The sequence below is a fragment of the Daktulosphaira vitifoliae genome, unplaced genomic scaffold (assembly GCF_025091365.1).
Source record: "Daktulosphaira vitifoliae isolate Bord-2020 unplaced genomic scaffold, ASM2509136v1 Scaffold_1, whole genome shotgun sequence".
In the NCBI taxonomy this organism is placed as follows: Eukaryota; Metazoa; Arthropoda; class Insecta; order Hemiptera; family Phylloxeridae; genus Daktulosphaira; species Daktulosphaira vitifoliae.
In genome coordinates, this window is record NW_026099572.1 from 13,090,968 (window position 1) to 13,109,457 (window position 18,490).

Here is an 18,490-nt window from a genome sequence, read left to right on the forward strand (position 1 = left end):
GGTAACTGGATATATATGCAAAATATTAAAATAGAGGAATTTAAATAGACGAGCTTGTTTATAATGTGTTATGTTAAAAAAAATTTTAATGGTTTTGTTGGGTTAAACTAAATTCAATTTAAATTCTGTTTGTGAATGTTTATTTTTATTTTTAAATATTGAATATGTCAAATTTAGCCTGTTATTCAGTACCGTTGTACTACTGCTATATTAATATTAATTACAATAATACGCTTATATGGCTGTTTATCAATGAATTCCATAATAATATTGAAAACTGTTCATCAAAAATATGACTATTGTACCTAAATAAATACTATTATATTTCTTCACTCTATTCGATACATTTAAAGTTGTCCAGAAATGTAAGACACAAACATTTTTGAAATTATAAAATATATTAGAATAACATTAATTTCTTATGAGGATATTTAGGTAAAAAATAAATAAGACATATTACTGGGTAATATATTTTAAATCATCTCAAAATAATGTTCACCACTTAGGTTAATATGAGAAAAAAAAATAAGTCATAAGGACAAAATATTTTCTTATACCGAAGCAGATTTAATGCAAGAGAATATTGACCAAGAAGTTTACATCCCCATTATTTTAGGAAAAAATGGTCTTTTTACATCTTGGAAAAGTAAACTAGTAATCTCTAGTAAAATCCCTGAGATGCTGTAAAATTACTTGTGATAGAAACATTAGCGTGAGCTTACTTATAAGTTGTAAGGTACTGGTTTAAAATATTTATTAATAAATCGTATTATTGAATATCCTAAAAAGAGATTATTCCTTAGATGATTTCTGCTCCATATATATAATACTTAGTATATTTAATAATAATAATATTACAATCGACAAATAAAAAAAATTAAATACATATTCTATAAGTTTTAATATATCTTTTTTTTTTTTTTTTTTACTGAACGTATAAACCTTCAAAATTTTATGTTGATAAGAATAAAGATAGTACCTGAAATTTTAATATATTTTTATTAAAATCTTAATAGTCATTCTGCAAAAACGTTTGTGATAAGAAATAAAATTAAATGTGTACTAAACTTATTCCTCCACTAAAAATATATTTATTTAAATATTCTCTAAATTTAAAAGAATTTTTAAAATGTAAGTGTTACTTTTTTGTATACTAGAAGAAACGCTTCATAAAAAATGTCTCAGACTTAACTGATAACATTAATAATTTTGATATAATTATCATTTTGTTTCAATGTTTTTTTTTATAGTTATTGCCTTCTTTGACTGCGTTGTGGAACCTTTCTACGATCGTACTCTATTTAAGTTTATATTATTTAACTTAAAATTACAAATAATATGAAATTACAACACAATTGTTCACAAATAATCAGCTTATTCTGTTTTATTTTATAAGAAAGAAATATGTCTATACTAAATAATTTCCTATCATATCAGCCTTACTTAAAGAACTAATTAATTTAGATAAAGAGTGAAGTATAACCCTTTGGATCACGGTTGTTAACGCGTTGTAACGAACACACGTTGCAAAAGATTAAAGAAATAATAGGAAAAGGCAGTTATCTTGATCACGGTTGATAACACGAAGGTTATGAACACCGTTGAAGATAAACTAACTTAAAAAAAAAAAAGGAAATTTAATATACAGAGTGGAACAGATCTAACTGACAACTCATATAACTTATGATTTACATAACTTTTTATACTTTTTTTTCAATTAATTTTACAATATAGAACTATATTAAAAATATGTTTTATGTTATTTTCGCAATTACAAAACATACTTTAAAAATTAATTTTTTTATTAAAATTTGTTTTAAGATTTGAAGATTTTATAGATAAGTTTTAAAAAAAATTTTTGATACCCAAAACTCTTATTTTAATACAGTAGTTACGTTTATGCGGCATTTTGAAATTGGTTAAATTTTGATTTTTTATACAATTTTCCTATGGTATCAGATGGTAGACCATATTAGGTAAAGTACAGAAGTAAACATTTATTATGTTATTTACTGGTAATATTACGCGATTTCTTTTCCATGATAATTATTATTGTAAAAATTGATTGAAAAAGAAAAAGTATAAAAAGTTATGTAAATCATAAGTTATATGAGTTGTTAGTTGATCTGTTCCACTGTATATAAATCTTTGATCACGGTTGGTAACAGTAAATCAACATAATTATGAGCACCATTGATTGTTCTGTATATTTTTGTATATCTTTTAAAATGTAAGTTCCTGTTTTGACTGATATATAACATAAATAAATTAACAAGCATTTCTATCTATCTTATAAAATAAAAAGTATATTATGTTATAATCTTTTGAATAAAAGTTAACAAGCGATGTCCAACGGACTTTTTTGCAACTGATAAACGGCAATAAAGCTACAGATGGTAGCATATTTTTTAATATTTCAAAATAATATTTTTTTATTTTATTTGATAATTCGATAATAATTTTAGAGCAAACACTCATCGAGTTACAAGCATTTTAATATATAGAGTTAAAGTGAAACGCAAGCGTATTTGGGTTAATCAAAGAACAAATTAAAAAAAAAATAAAAACTAAAGTTTTTAATAAATATATACATGAAATGTAGTCTAAAAAGACAATAATTATTAAAGTAAAAATTCAGCAAAATGATAATTATATCAAAAATTATAAACGTTGTCAGTTAGGTCTGAGACAATTGTATTAAGTTTTACAGTATAAAGTCTATGTAATATACTGATTAAATACTGTAAGACTTTTTTTTAATTATCTCTTCTTTTCTGAATAACGGTTTTTTCCAAAATTAAGTTATTTTGTAAATTTAAAATAAGTATAAAGATTTAAAAATCACTAATCTCAACTTGGGTTAAACCAATATTATTATTTGAGATGTTTACTAAAAAAATCATTAATTATCATTTATATATTGATATACTTACTTATAATTTAATTAATTCAAAATTTTTTATTCTATAAAAAAAAATTTACAGAATCTAGGATTTTTTACAATATGGACATCCACTGTTTGAATTTTTCATCTGTTCTTTACAACTATTACAATATATATGACTGCAATTACCTAAATTCTTATTAGTTGTATTTGCATAGCAAAATGCACACGTCTTTATTTCACTATTTGAGAGGGATTGGTCATCTTTAAACAAAAAAAAAATGTTTACTATTTAAAACAATTAAATATATTAAGTTCCTATATGATATTATTAAAATAAGCTAAAAATTAAATTTTAACTGTAATTATCAGTTTCTTTTTAAAAATGATCAAAAAAATAATCCTTACGTTTGTTATGTATTATATTATCTGCAACAACAATTAATTCAAACTTGAAAAAAATAAAAATTATTTAAGTACCAAACTATTGTACTAAATTTTTTTGCGATATTTTTTTGAATTTTAATTACAAAATTCAGATAACTAAATGAAAAATAGACAGTACAACTATAACCTGATATAGTAGCCCCACTAAGTAAAGAAGATACTGTTATTGTTTAAAATATGAACTAACAATGACTAACAAATTACTTCTGATCTGAATATATTTTAACAAAATTTGAATATAATTTAAAATTATTGTTAATTACAGGCCAAATGTGTATATCAGATTTTCTTTTTTTTTTTTGAAAGAAGGACGATGGATAGGCCTTAAAGCAAACCTTTAATATACTAATTTAAAGGATAAATAATATCTTTCCTATATATCCTTCTTTAGAAAATATTTTATATTAAAAAACATAACTTTTCTGGAATTGGTGGATCTAGTTATTTTAAATGATCGGATATTTATTACTCTCTTTCATAATATTTCTTTACTTAATAGTTTTTAATACACACACGTTTTAGTGAAAAAAGTATTTGACTTTGAAAATAATAATAACTCGATGCCGAAAAATCAAATATTCCATAAAGAATTATAAAAAAAGAATAATTGTTATTGATTTAAGACTTAATATTCAGTACTACTCACCGATTTCGTCATTAGTATAATGGAAATCTAAAACGAGAAATAACAAATTTTTACAAACATTAATTCAGTAATTATAAATGTTATCATTTTTATGACAAAATAATAAAGCACATAAAATAATATAAATATAAGGTTGATATGATAGTGATTTAAAAAACTCGGAAATTAAATAACTATTTTTATACTTTTATATCAAACCTCTTTACCCTATAAGAAAAGTTGTTCAGTTAAATAAAAAAAAAATAAATAGTTTTTCGTATATTTAATAAAAAGTCAAAAATTTTCTTAAAAAAAAATTCACATCTATCCATAATTTTTTCAAAAATTAACAATAATATAATTCAGTTATCAATGATTTTCTTTAGTAAATATATTACATTAATTTATTTAATGAATAAAATCAAATTTTCAAAAATGTTATTTAAAGTCAAGGTCAGCGTATAGGAATTAATGCATTTTTTTGGATTAGTTATAATTACTATATTTGAAATATATTGATTAATATCAGACGTTTTTTTAAAAAAAATCAAAGATATACTAATTTATTATTATAAAATGACATTCAATTTTTAGTAACGGTTTAATCCTTCAATTATAAGCATCAAATTAATATTTATCTACGTTCTTAAAAAACTATACATTTATTTTCAAGTTATATTGTAAAATAAAAATTAACTTTAAAATTTTACCATATAAGGTAACGTCAAATTTTAGAATCTTGGAAATAAAAAGCATAATAAGCTATATAAAATAAATGTAAATAACAAAAAATATGAAGAGTACTTACCTTTTAGTTGTTGTATTGTATATTCCTTATCCATTTGTTTTGAATCTAATAAATTATAATTAAAATTGTCAGAAACGTAAATTTAAAAATTAAAATTAATTCTAATTTAAAAAAATGTATTTTATAACCCAAAATAAAACAATTATTGTTATATTTAAATTATTAATTAGTGCTGTAGTTGTTGTAGCGGCTTTTGTAATATAGAAAATGTGTAAAATTCATTGACACTCATTTTTATACAAAATTATTATTTACAATAAATTATTCATTTTTAAATTATTTGTAACTTTAATATTTTTAAAAATGAATCTATACATTTTAAATTATAAGATTGCAGCTCAAATTGGATGTAAAACTATTATGCCAACCTTCGACTGAAATAACGGTTTTAAGAATATTTACGAAAATATAATTCTTATAATTCTGTAGTGAAATATCTAATAAAGCAAATTCCTATTATAACATTAATTTTATGAATTTTCAAAATAATTTATCAATTACGAAGCTGATAAAGTATATTCGTTTATGTTTATTTATGAAAATTTTCAGCTTTCACTAGACTAATTTTATTGATTAATATATCAAATTAATTCGATTTCAATCTAATTTAAGGTATCATTGCAGAAAATTGGAATACATCATCTCAATTTTAAAAAAATATCTCACGATTTCGTTACAGTAAAAAAAGACATTTTCCAAATTATTTTTCTATATTTTAAATCTAATATAACATTTTAAATATTAATCGTAATAAATGTTAATATAATATAAAAGAGACAGTAAGCTTTCTTTATTATGCATTTGGTTAAAATTCAATGAAAAACCTAAGTACAGGAAGGGTTGAAAAAAGCTTCTCACTTGTGTAAAAATTTGTTTTTCAAATTTGACTTCAAAAAGCTTCCAACAAAGCATATTTTACTAAACAATTATAAATTTACAAATACACAAATTATTGTGAAATTAAACAGATTCGCATCGTAGCGTTATTTTTAATAGTGACACTGTCAGATATCAGATATACTGGTTCAAATTATGCCGCAACCTCACTGTATTGGTTCTTATGTATAATATTTGTATATTTTGTAATTTTGGCTAATATTTATTAATGATTACATGTTACACGTTTATCATTTTTATTTGATAAGTCATTGTAATTTTAGTAGAATGCGTACAAAATAAACTCTTTTGTTTTCTATTTTTTAAACAGAATCAATGGATAGTATTTAAGTGTACACTCACTCCGTTCCGCTCTTTATCTTCATGTCGTGATTTAAACATAAAGTCGGAACGTTGTGTGTGTTAGGATCTAAGTGTAGTGGTATAATTTTGGGTGTGTGCCCAGCACCTGATTGTACATATTATTAGCGTTACTGCAGTGATCAGCAGTCGGCAGGTATGTATAGATGTTCATTGTATTCTCCAATCATAAAAGTTATTTTTTTTATCATTATTATTTCTGTATTCCCTTTAATTATAGACGAGATTTTTTGACCATTTAGTTTTTTGCCTCGTATAAACTAATTTTTTTTTCATTCAATAAAACCAATGTAATTACTCTTGACCACAAACTCTTTTTCTTACGTGTTTCGTCTTCAAACGAACTCGTCAATTTTGTATTTTTTAACCCTTCTGTTAACAACATTACAGTTGTTAACGAAAGTACGTACTCACATACTGTCAACGCGTGATTCCCCATTACATAAATATTGTAGTTATCACACCACACACGCACAAAATCAGTGTATACTATAGTAAAGTAAAATGTAATAGAGTAAGTAAAATATAGTATTTTATAGCGTAATAATCTGTTGGTATAAATTGTGTATTTTTAAATTGACTGGACCAATTGAATAAATTTTTTTTTTTTTGAAAGATGGACGATGAATAGGCCCTAAAGCAAACCCTTAATATACTAATTTAAAGGATAAATAATATCTTACCTATATATCCTTCTTTAGAAAATATTTTATATTAAAAAACATTACTTTACTGGAATTGGTAGAGCTAGTTTTTATAAATGATCGGATATTTATCAATCTCTTTCCTAATATTTCTTTACTGAATAGTTTTTAATACACACACGTTTTAGTGAAAAAAGTATTTGACTTCGAAAATAATAATAACTCGTTGCCCAAAAAATCAAATATTCCATAAAGAATTATAAAAAAAGAATAATTGTTATTGATTTAAGACTTAATATTCAGTACTACTCACCGACTTCGTCATTAGTATAATTGAAATCTAAAACGAGAAATAACAAATTTTTACAAACATTAATTCAGTAATTATAAATGTTATCATTGTTATGGCAGAATAATAAAGCACATAAAATAATATAAATATAAGGTTGATATGAAAGTGATTTAAAAATTGCGGAAATTAATTAGCTAATTTTATACTTTTATATCAATCTTCTTTACCGTATAAGAAAAGTATTTAATTAGTGTTTCGAGTTATCATAATGTTGTTGGTATAAACAGTTTTAATTTGAGTAATGTATGTTGGATTCGCATCACTAGAGGACGATTTCTTAAATTTTTTATTATGACTGATAAAATATAACGACTCGCACTACGACCACCGGTTGTGCGAGAAATTCATTATGTCAGATGATTACGTACGCGATCGATGTATGATATCGATGTGAAAATCCTTTGAGTCGTAGTGTTTGTGGTGCTGTTACTATTTTGGCCCTTGTCAAAGTGTTCCATAAAGCCTTTTTCGTACATAATAGTTTTTTTATATATAGATAATCGCTCTAGCGATTCGCGTGTACCCATGTACATCACCTTACGATTAACCACATCCCATTGATGTTAGTGAATTGTATCCACCATTTTGTTGAAAGGTTATTCATTCCAGATCAGTTCAAGACTACAGTAATTGCTAAGTAATTAATTAGTTGTCATTATCTTATTACTTTTACATATATTAATATTTATTTGTCTTTGCGCCAGTGTGGCATTAGTGTTAAGTGCTCCCCTCTACCCCATTAGTTCATATATAAGAATTTTTGATTTATGTTAAAAATACAGTTTATTGTTTTATATTCTTTCAATACATTTACTCATTTATACAGTACACTCCTTACTTCTTTTTCCTGCATGATATAGATACTCCAGAAACGAACAGTAACTACCCGCACATTATTACCGGGCGTTCCGTTCAAACAGTGTACTTGTTTTTATATTAATTGCAATTTTCTTTAAGCTACTAAAGATACATTTTATTTTGGTTTATTGGTACTAATTAGAAAATGTATTCTAATCAATTGTGATATTAAAAATTGTTTGTTACCAAAATTTTAGTTCGTTAAGTTTATTTGTTCTTCTCGTGGTCCGTGTTTTTTATTTTTAGGTAGCTTCTCTGGCTAGCAGCTCTGCGAATTGTGGGTACTATTATTGATTGTCATTTATTAAACACATAAGTTATTACAATTTTTTTTTATTTATTATTTATTTCATTGTAGGCGTAAGGCCAACGCACAATGGTCATAAGGACCTTGTGGATATAAAATTGTCATTATTGTACGAGTATTTCTTGTTTTATATTCTGGATAAATTATTAAATTATTAAACTATCTTTATTTTTGTATTATTGGTTCAATGTCATTTTTAGTAATAATTATTAGCTAGTCATTTTTGTCTATGGAAATAATTTTTGTCACTCTATCTTGTTATTTAATTTTATAGTATTATTATTCAATTTGTCTTTTAAGAATTAATTTTCATAATTTTACAACATTGTTCCTTTTATTAACTTAATTCAAGTTTAACTTACATTAATTAATTTAAGAGTTTTAAACACACACTATTTCTCTACATTTAATATTTAATCTAATTTTGTTAGTTTAAATGTCTTTCTTTGTAACTTGACATAAATTTAACACCATACATTGTTTTTTTGTACTATAATTTTTAAAAATATTGAATTATCTTCATTGTACAATTTCTTATTTTTATTCAAAATCTTACTGTAGTCCAGTTTTAGATCACACCCAGTGGGTTGGCAGCCCAACTTTTTCCTTTTATAACGCATGTAAGTTATAAGTGTTGTCAATTGTGCCCAAAAGCAAATATCAACGTTTGTAAATTTACAACTTTTTATAATATTTTATTAATGAAAGTCCATAAAACTTAACTTACCATCATCATAATCTGGGTAATATTGTGGTTCTGAATGATGTCCTGTTATTATAAACAATTGTTAGCTAATTATTCGACTCTAATTTTATTTAAATTCATATAATTATAAAATTGTATGCATTTAATTAAACTATAACAAATTATATACAGCATAATATTTTCGAAAATTGAAGTATTGTTGTATAAGTACATTAATTAATTTATAATATATACAATTGTTAATTTTTATTTTTTAGAATTCACGTCAAGTGAATTAAATTAATGAATTATTGTTATTAAAAAGCAACATATTAACTAAAAATAAGTATTTTAATATTAAAAATCAAGATGTATGAATTCAAAATATTTATTTATATTTTTACTATAAATTGCAAACAATCGTGGAACGTAAACGTTTATTGAACGCATACATTAAACGTACACGTTTATAGAACTTGTATGTGTTCATCGAACATTAGAATCCGTTTGACGCGATTATGACACATAACGGTCGGTCGTCACGTTCGACCGTCACAGACCGCCCCTTTTACGATGAATGGATTCTATTGTTCCGTGAACGTAAACGTTCATCAAACGTATTCTATTGTTCTATTAGATTTAAATCCAATTTTTTTTAATCCATGAACGTATAATAGAACAATAGAGTTTTGACCTAATAAAACAATAGAAACCAACTGTGACATCCTATCGTGATGAGCGATAATTTTTTTTTCCTCTCTGTAATGAAGTCTCACTTCAAAAAACTACATTATGGTATTTCCTACAAAATATTATCTGGTATCTAGAATGGTGTGTCAAAAAACACATCGTCTTAAAGAGCAACAAACATACTAAACGAGAAATTATGATAAATTTTTATAAAAAAAAAGTATCTTGCAAAAATAAACATTAATTTTAGTTATAAATTTTAAGATTGTTATTTTGTGTTGTTTTATTTTAATTAATTTTATATTATAGCTTTAATTTTTGATATTCAAATACTATATTTTTTACTTAAATTTAATAATTTAAATATGCAATTTGTATGCAATTATTATTTTTATATTATGAATTTATATTTAGTAATTAATACTAATTATTATTGTAATTTAAATTTACTCTTTGTGTAAAAATTAAGACTTCACCTGTAATAAAGTGCTAGGAATTTTATAATTAATCGAATTCTTCTGAAGACCAGCTTTTTTTTATTTTAACTAATTTAATAATGATATCTGAATAATTTGAGAGCAATCCAAAATCATTAACACTATGTTTTTTTTAATATCGGAATTACGTATAAGAGGTCATAATGCACATTAAAAATTAATACTAATCTGTATAAGAGTTATAACTATGATTGTTTAGGAGATTACTTGCCTTTGTAGAAATTTACTAGTCGTCAATATATTTTAAAGTATTCATTAACTCGAAATAATTTTAATAAAAAATTTAGTATAATGGCGCTTATATCATTAAATATTAATTCAATTCTGAAGTTATATTAAAGCTTTTATGTACAGGAAAATCAATTAAGGATTAGACACTTATTTTTTTAGAAAATATTGGATATTTTCAATTTTTGTAGAGGAATACTATTGTTTAATTAAAAATACTCTACAATAATAGATAGTTAAATTTTTTTTTCTCCTCTTAAGGATTAAACCCTAAATTTTATTTTTCTTTAATGGCAACCCATATTTTTAGTTAAATGATCTGATGGAAAAAAAAACATTTTTTTATCATATGAATCGTTTTAATTTTTGAACTTCATTATTGATCTGTTAGCACAGAGAAACGTTTTCATTCCAAGCATATGGTAATAGTTCATTGGCAGTAACCGCAACTGTGTCAGAACTGTCAGTACTGGTGCGATATTGTGCCTGTTGTTAATTTTTTATTACCAAAAATTATCGATTAAATCTTGATAATGTAACATCATGAAGAAATGACGAATTCTTTATGCTAAATAGCAAATAGAAAATTGATCGAAAAACGCTTAACTTTAACAAGCAATAACAGAAGAAAAATTTATCTTAATATAACAAATATGAAAAGAATAAAAGTTCTTTTATTATTTTTTCTATCATATCATTACTCTTAAAAATCTAGTAAATCCATATAGGTGTGTATAAATTTTCCATATCAAGGTAATCGTAAATAATAGGTTCTATCAAATTGTCATCATCTAATACTTCATACAATTGTACCTCATTTTTAAGATTTAAACTAAATAATAGGTTTCCATAATAGAAATTTAATGTTTTTTATTCCTAAAGGAAAGAAATAAAAATTATTTAACTACATTTTTTTATGGCCTACATTACTTAGTCAGGTACGCGTCATCCAATAATTAATAATGTCGTGCTGAGTTATAAACATTTTGTAATCAAACTTATTAAACTTACCAATGCCTGGTGGACAACCACCTCCTATATACAAGAAATTGATTTATATTTTCAATAAAAATCTTATTTCAACCTTACTTAAACATATAGTATGTGAATAAATGTTTTACTAATATAATCAGCCTACATATCTCAGTCGATTTAGTTGTACTGAGCTACGTAGGTTATATAATAATATCATATATTTATAAGTTTTATATTTTTATTAATATAACTGATGTATACAGCTGCATGAAATATTAAACTTACCACCACCAAGTTGGATACCGCCTCCCATACCTTTATAGAAAAAATATATTTATATTACTCAGTCCGGCACGTATTGTGTAGTGCTTAGTTATGTAAGTTTTACCATTCTTTCTCTTACAAAGGTTTTTATGGGAGATTTGAAATATAAAAATGTAATAAAATTTAAATGTAAAAATAAAAATGTATAAAATTTAAAAAAAAAATAACATCTGTGTAACATTATTTATACAATATAATCGTATGTAATACAAAAAAAATATATTTTTTTTTTACTTAAATAATCGTATTCCATCCATACTCAAACATATGTTACGTCTACTAAATATCTTACTAATTTAAAGATACATATAGTACCCGGATAAAGTTTGAAATATATTATAATAAAAATTGATCAATTTTGGCTAAGATTACTTAAAATTAAAATATATTGTTGGTCAGTCATAATCAGCCAAGTATACGTCATATTTTAGTGCATAGTACCAAAGTATGTCTCATATTTTGAATGTTAAAGAAGAACCTTAGACCATATAACCAAGAATCAAAATGTTTTTGGGACTGAGGTATTCCCCAAAAAGTTAGGGTTTTAATTTCTAAGGTACAACTTAATGTTATTAACAAGGATCTGCAGTTTAAAATGAAAAAAAAACTATAGTATTAACAAATAATCAAAGAGAGGGTAGAAAGAAAAGCACCTTAAGACAATAAAAGAAGCGTAAAACTGCGATATTAGTGGTAAAAGAAATGTATCATTATTTTATGAATAAAACTTATAATTAAATTACAGATTAATTATATTTTTCATAAAATAACTTACATTTAAAACAGCATGAAATATTAAACTTACCATCACCAAATGAAAAACCACCTCCTATACCTATAAAAAAATGTATATTTATTTTTACATAAATAATCCTATTCAAACTATTTAACATGTCGTATGTCTAATGAAAATAATACTATGTGTCCTACATTACTCAGTCCGGTACGTGTCATCATTTAATACATAGGTATCAATGATTAATAATGTTGTCCTGAGTTATAACGATTTTGTAATCCAATCACACACTTAGAAATATTTATGTTTCATATTTTTACTAAAATAACTAATGTAAAAACTGCATAAAATATAAAAGTTACCATCACCAAATGAAAAACCGCCTCCCATACCTATTCAAAAAATATATATATTAATTTTTTACATAAATAATCTTATTTATTTAAAATATTAAACTTACCTACGCCTGGTGGACAACCGCCAGGTGGACAACCACCTCCTATACACAAAAAATTTATTTATATTTTCAAAAAACTATCATATTTCACTCTTAATTAAACATTAGAACATCAATAAATATTTTACTAATATAAGCGGCCTACATATAGTTTTAAAATCATATATTTAGAAATATTTATAAGTGTAGTAACATATTTTAAAACCCAGCACAAGGAGGTCGCGCACAGTGTTGACGTAGCATAGTTGAATCAAGTATAATGATATCTGACAGTGATTAAAATCACTATAAAAAAAAAACGCTTCGATGCCAATCTTTAAATAGTGTTTAATTTTAAAAAATTGGTGAATTATTACAAAAGCTACATGATCTGCTATTTCCTTAATAATTTAATAATTATAATAATTATAATAATAAATAATAATAATAATTTTTTATTTTTTTTAGATGCTTGATGTCTTTATATTTTATATATTTTTTTTTATAAATTTGACCCTTTACCTGCCCACAGGAGGGATTTAAAATGACAACTTTTTCACAAAAAAATTAACTTTTGAAAGTGTTTTGGAAAGTCTGACACTTATATATATATATATCTTAAATTAAAGATAATGTAATATACTTTTATCATTACAATTTTTTTATGAGAAATAAAAAAATTGGTGGATTATTACAAAAGTTACATGATCTGCTATTTCCTTATTTATATCCTGATTAAGATAAATTATGTCGAATTAAAGAGAGATATAAATATTAGTTCTCATAAAAAAAATTGTATTGATCCATACACTTTTTAATAAGTTAATGCATTATAAAGTTAAAAATGTAAAATACAAAATCGAGAATTTTCACACACAAATAGCATTTGGTAGCCATTTTTACCGTGAAGACAAAATAAAGTCCGAAATTTTTTTTTCGATGATAAAGTATATTACATTAGCTTTAATTTAAGATATATTTCCAGAACACTTTCAAAAGATAAGTGAAAAAAGTTCTACTTTCTATATGCATTTTTAAGTTTTGAACACCTCTGTATAAAGGAAAATAGTCTCATTTAAAAAAAAGTATGTCGAATGAAATAGTTATATAAATAATATTTCTCATGAAAAAATTGTATTAATTCGTACTTTTTTTAAAAGGTTATTGCAGTTCTAAGTAAAAAAAATTAAATCCCCCATTTGTGGTATACGAGGTAAATTTTTAATAATTTTAAGGTAATGTATTTGACTAGATACGATTTGTGATCTTTTTACGTATTGTTGAAAGAAATCGGTTCCGTGAGAGCTGAGAAAATGTGGTTACAGACACAAAAAAAAACGCATCATAGTAAAATTAATACCTTCTCAGCTACGCATCAAAGCTTAAAGGCAGAGAAAGCATTTTGTAAAATGACTGAATGAGTAGTATCCAACATAGACATTAGAGGATATCTCATGGAACGAGGTTTTTGTAGATTAAAGTAGTTAAAAGAAATAAAGATAAAGTGCCAGTATAAGTATGAAAAATATTAGGCGATGTTGCCATAAGATGGTTGAAGGATATTTTTAATAAAATCCTATTAGAATGGAAAATGCCGAAATAATGGAGAAATAATATTATATTGGTGATATTTAAAGGCAAAGGAGACATACAGGAGAGTGGAAATTATAGAAGCATAAAGCTTATGAGTCATAATATGAAGATTTTGGAAAAGTTAATAGATAAGAGAATAATAAATGAGACATCGGTATTTAAAAACCAGTTTGGATTTATGCCTGGAAAGTCAACGATGGAGCCAATTTTTTGTGTGTAACAATTAATAGAAAAGTATAGGGAAAAGAAGAAAAAGCTGTGTATGGTATTAATAGATTTGATGAAAGCACATGATAGAGTGCCGAGAGAAGTTTTAAACTGGACAATAATGAGAAAAAGAGTCCTAAAAGGTACATTTATATAAATTGAAGATATGTATGATGGCACTTGTAACAGGGTAAAAAGTGTGGGCGGAGTAACAGAAGGTTTTAGGGTAAAAGTAGGAGTGCACCAAGATTCTGTTTTAAGCCCTTACTTAATTTCTATATTGATAGATAAAATTATTAGAGAAATACAAAGAAAGGTACTGTGGTGCATGCTGTTCACTGACGATATAGTATTAATAGGACATTAGTGAATATCTCATGGAACGAAGGACTTGTACATTAAATTAGTATGAAAGGTATAATGTTAATAGGAGAGAATAGAGAGGAAATTAATCAATAGGATGAGATATGGAAATCAGCTCTTAAAGGAAAGGGATTAAGAATAAGTAGGAGTAACACAAAGTATAGAGAGTGTGAGTTTAATGAACGAGGTCATGATAGGAGAGGTGGATTGATTTAAGTATTTAAGTTTCAATTTAAAGTATTTAAATTTAATTTTAAGTATTTAAATTTAATTTTAAGTATTTAAATTTTTTATAGCAATGTCTTCGACTAGATACGATTTGTGATCTTTTGACGTATCGTTGAAAGAAATTGGTTCCGTGAGAGCTGAGAAAAAGTGGTATTAGATACAAAACATCCAATAAAACATATCTTAAGAATCTCATCAAAGATTGCTTAACTGCTTTTTCGAACTATAAAAGACCATTTAAAAAAAGCCAAACAAATTCACTCTTGTTTACAACTTTATATCTAATCCATGCCATTATTCATTTCATTTTTAGTCGCTGGGACTTAGAAGAATTTTAATACATCTTATTTTCGGTTGAACTATTTCTGGTAATACAAATACTTCATCGCAGAAAACATATTGATATTTCATTTGTCTGTTTATATTTTTATTTTGCACCTTACACAATATAAAAAATCACTAAACTGATGTGTTTCGTTTAGCAAATGGAGCCCTATCGAACCGGAGACAGTGTGCAACAGGCACTATCGCGTGTTAGGGTGAGGGCTAAAATTCCTATGCCGCTTATCCCGGCACTTATGACTATGTTTATAAGTGGACTATACAAGGGAAGGGAAAGATATTCTGACCAAAAAACAAGTACCCTGAATAGGGAGGGTTCGCTTACACTAATCAGGGGAGTGAAGTGATCAGGTAATAATAGATTTTCAATTAAAACTAAGAAATAATAAAACAAATAATGTGATAATAAAATGCAATATTACAGAACTGTATTAAAAATAAATAAACAATTAACTGCAATGATTTTGGTATATAAATAAATACTAAATATATATAAATCAATTATAAAAAATATATCTCTTTTTTTGTTATACAATTGATTTAAAGTTTTCCTTTTTGGCACAACAACAATAATATTTTCAGAATAACAACAATATTAATTTTATAGACCTACCACAAAGAAATCTAATAAACAATAACCACAATAAAAATAAACCTAAGCAGGAATTCACTAGTAATTTAAATAAATTAATTATCACTAGGAATAAGTATATAAATTTGTTACTGTGACTTTACTTATCAAATAAAACACTGACAGAACGGTAAAAGAAATATGTGCACTGATCAACTGCGACAGGCACCTGGACAAAACTTAGAATATAATACTACACAAAAACTAAATTAAACAATTAACTATCACACAAAATTTACTATGTTAGAATAATTATACAAAGTGAAGATAGGAACCTTAAATTTAATATATCTGTTCTTAAAACAAAAATAATATCACAGTCACATCAAAAATCAAGTTAACACATATATTTCTTTTCTCGAAAAAATTTTACTTAACCTAATATTATATGGGCAGGGAAAGGAAGGGAAAATCAGTGCAGTTCTCCGTGTAGGTTGAACTGCAAGTAGGTGCCAAAGTTGCGGCTAGAGCACGCCACCTGATTAATGCTATGCTAAACACCGCTTTATCGACTTGGTCACGCGATACCTCTCAATAATATCACAAATTAAGTTTTAATTAACCATAAGCGTTCTCCAAAGTATCTCTTTACTTATCGACCAGTTAGTCTGATCTCTGTCGTTTTCCGAAAGGAGACACTAGTATAATCTATTGAGCAAAGAACTTAAATTGAGCTCGCATCTTCCTTAGATCACTTAATAGATGACTGAAAAAACGTAGACTACTAGGAAATAGTTTATTGCACAGAACAGTAATGTTAATTAGAATCTAATTATTAGTTTCAAAAATTATTAAATTATAAATGTGTTAGTATAAATGGCGACAAAGAAGGTCGAAGAGCATACTATGGAAATATACAAAAAGGGTTTACATGAAATCTCAAAAGGATATTAAATTTAATTTTCACTTGGGGTAGATTTAAAATAAAGTTGTACTGGATAAATAGTTACACTCGAATTAATATAATAATAAAAGTCGCGTAATTTTGTTACATAAACGTATATCGTAAATAGTGAAAACAGCTACATGAGTGATCTCATCCGAATATTGACTTACCAGCAGGCCCGTCGCTAGGGTACAAGCAAGTCATGCATTGCTTTAGGGCGGCAAAATTAAATTAATAATCGTCGAAAAAAAAATGAAGTAATATTACTATTTTACGTCTACGCTGTTATCGTATTAACTCCGCTATTTTGTTGTGACTACGATTGATCAGTGCATAGTTATAATATAACTATACATATATACACTATATTATAGTGAATACTTTTATAACTATATATATATATATATATATACCTTTTAGATTATTGCCCACTACCCGTGTGGCCGGTATTCCCAAAAACCTATTTTATTTACTGATAATGAGAAAAACGACCGTCACCTGTTGGTATTTTTATTTTGTGCGTTATACATTTGTCGAATTTAACGAGAGTTTAGACCAATTTTTATCTTACTGAATTTCATTTCTCAACAATCGTCCATCGGTGAACAACATATAGAATACGGTTTAAGATGACGTCGAAGTAAAAGATAATCGGTATTTATTATATTTGATTGTTTTTGCTAAGATTAATAGAGCTCAAGTATTTTTAATTTTATTTATACTTCGTAGATTATAAAAAAAGATATTTTAATTATTGGTAGTTTTTGCCATCTAAAAACTTGTATATTATTTTTTGTTTATAAATCATTCAATATTTGNATCTAAAAACTTGTATATTATTTTTTGTTTATAAATCATTCAATATTTGTTATAATATTACACAATTACGCATTGACCATGTCGTCACGAAAACGACTTTCCGGGTTTGAATATAAAAAAATACGAGAAAATAAACAGAATTTTATTAACACACAAGCAGGGAGTTTTACTAAATTTTTATTGCAAAAACCTGTAGATGAAATTAAACTACTGAATGATGATTGTTCACAAACTAAAACTAATTCTGATATACCTACAACCCAACAGAGTTCGGACATACAATTAAATAACAATTTAAACTGTTCACAATCCACTTCTTATGAAATACCAGATAAAGCTTTGCCGCGGGTAGAAGTTGATTTATTTTCTGATTCTGATAAAGATTCTATTAATTCAGATAAATTTAATTATGAAGAAATTAACATTACTTCGGAAAATGACGAATTGGAAACAAATAGTGTTGAACATTCAGATGACCCAAGTGACTGGCCACTAAAATTAACCGACTCAATTCGAATATCACTTATAAGAAAAGGGCCTGTGCAAATTAAAAATTATTCTTTTCCGAAAAACCAATAAAATAGGAAAATTTCTGATGCTTATTATCAACGAATTTTGAATAATGGAGAAAAAATAGAAAGATCCTGGTTGGTTTATTAAAAAAAAAA

At 25.3% G+C, this 18,490-nt stretch overlaps 1 protein-coding gene across 24 annotated transcripts in view; it reads right to left on the reverse strand.

Annotated features, from left to right (window-relative positions):
* Positions 1 to 454: 454 nt before the first annotated feature.
* The window catches only part of LOC126910245 (uncharacterized), a 38,573-nt gene continuing 20,537 nt past the window's right edge, over positions 455 to 18,490 (reverse strand). For 10 of the 24 annotated variants that reach the window (XM_050692639.1, XM_050692629.1, XM_050692622.1 and 7 more), the window contains 12 exons: positions 12,778 to 12,816; positions 12,680 to 12,709; positions 12,387 to 12,416; positions 11,543 to 11,572; positions 11,294 to 11,317; positions 8,910 to 8,951; positions 6,979 to 7,005; positions 4,765 to 4,809; positions 3,978 to 4,004; positions 3,293 to 3,313; positions 2,934 to 3,148; positions 455 to 979 (listed from right to left, as the gene is read on the reverse strand). In XM_050692639.1, the coding sequence (XP_050548596.1) occupies positions 2,988 to 3,148; positions 3,293 to 3,313; positions 3,978 to 4,004; positions 4,765 to 4,809; positions 6,979 to 7,005; positions 8,910 to 8,951; positions 11,294 to 11,317; positions 11,543 to 11,572; positions 12,387 to 12,416; positions 12,680 to 12,709; positions 12,778 to 12,816 (476 nt within the window). In that variant the 3' untranslated portion in view covers positions 455 to 979; positions 2,934 to 2,987. Of the gene's footprint in view, positions 980 to 2,933; positions 3,149 to 3,292; positions 3,314 to 3,977; positions 4,005 to 4,666; positions 4,695 to 4,764; positions 4,810 to 6,978; positions 7,006 to 8,909; positions 8,952 to 11,293; positions 11,318 to 11,542; positions 11,573 to 12,386; positions 12,417 to 12,679; positions 12,710 to 12,777; positions 12,817 to 18,490 lie in introns of those variants that run through there. The other 14 variants (XM_050692635.1, XM_050692634.1, XM_050692631.1 and 11 more) reach the window with 9 other exon arrangements.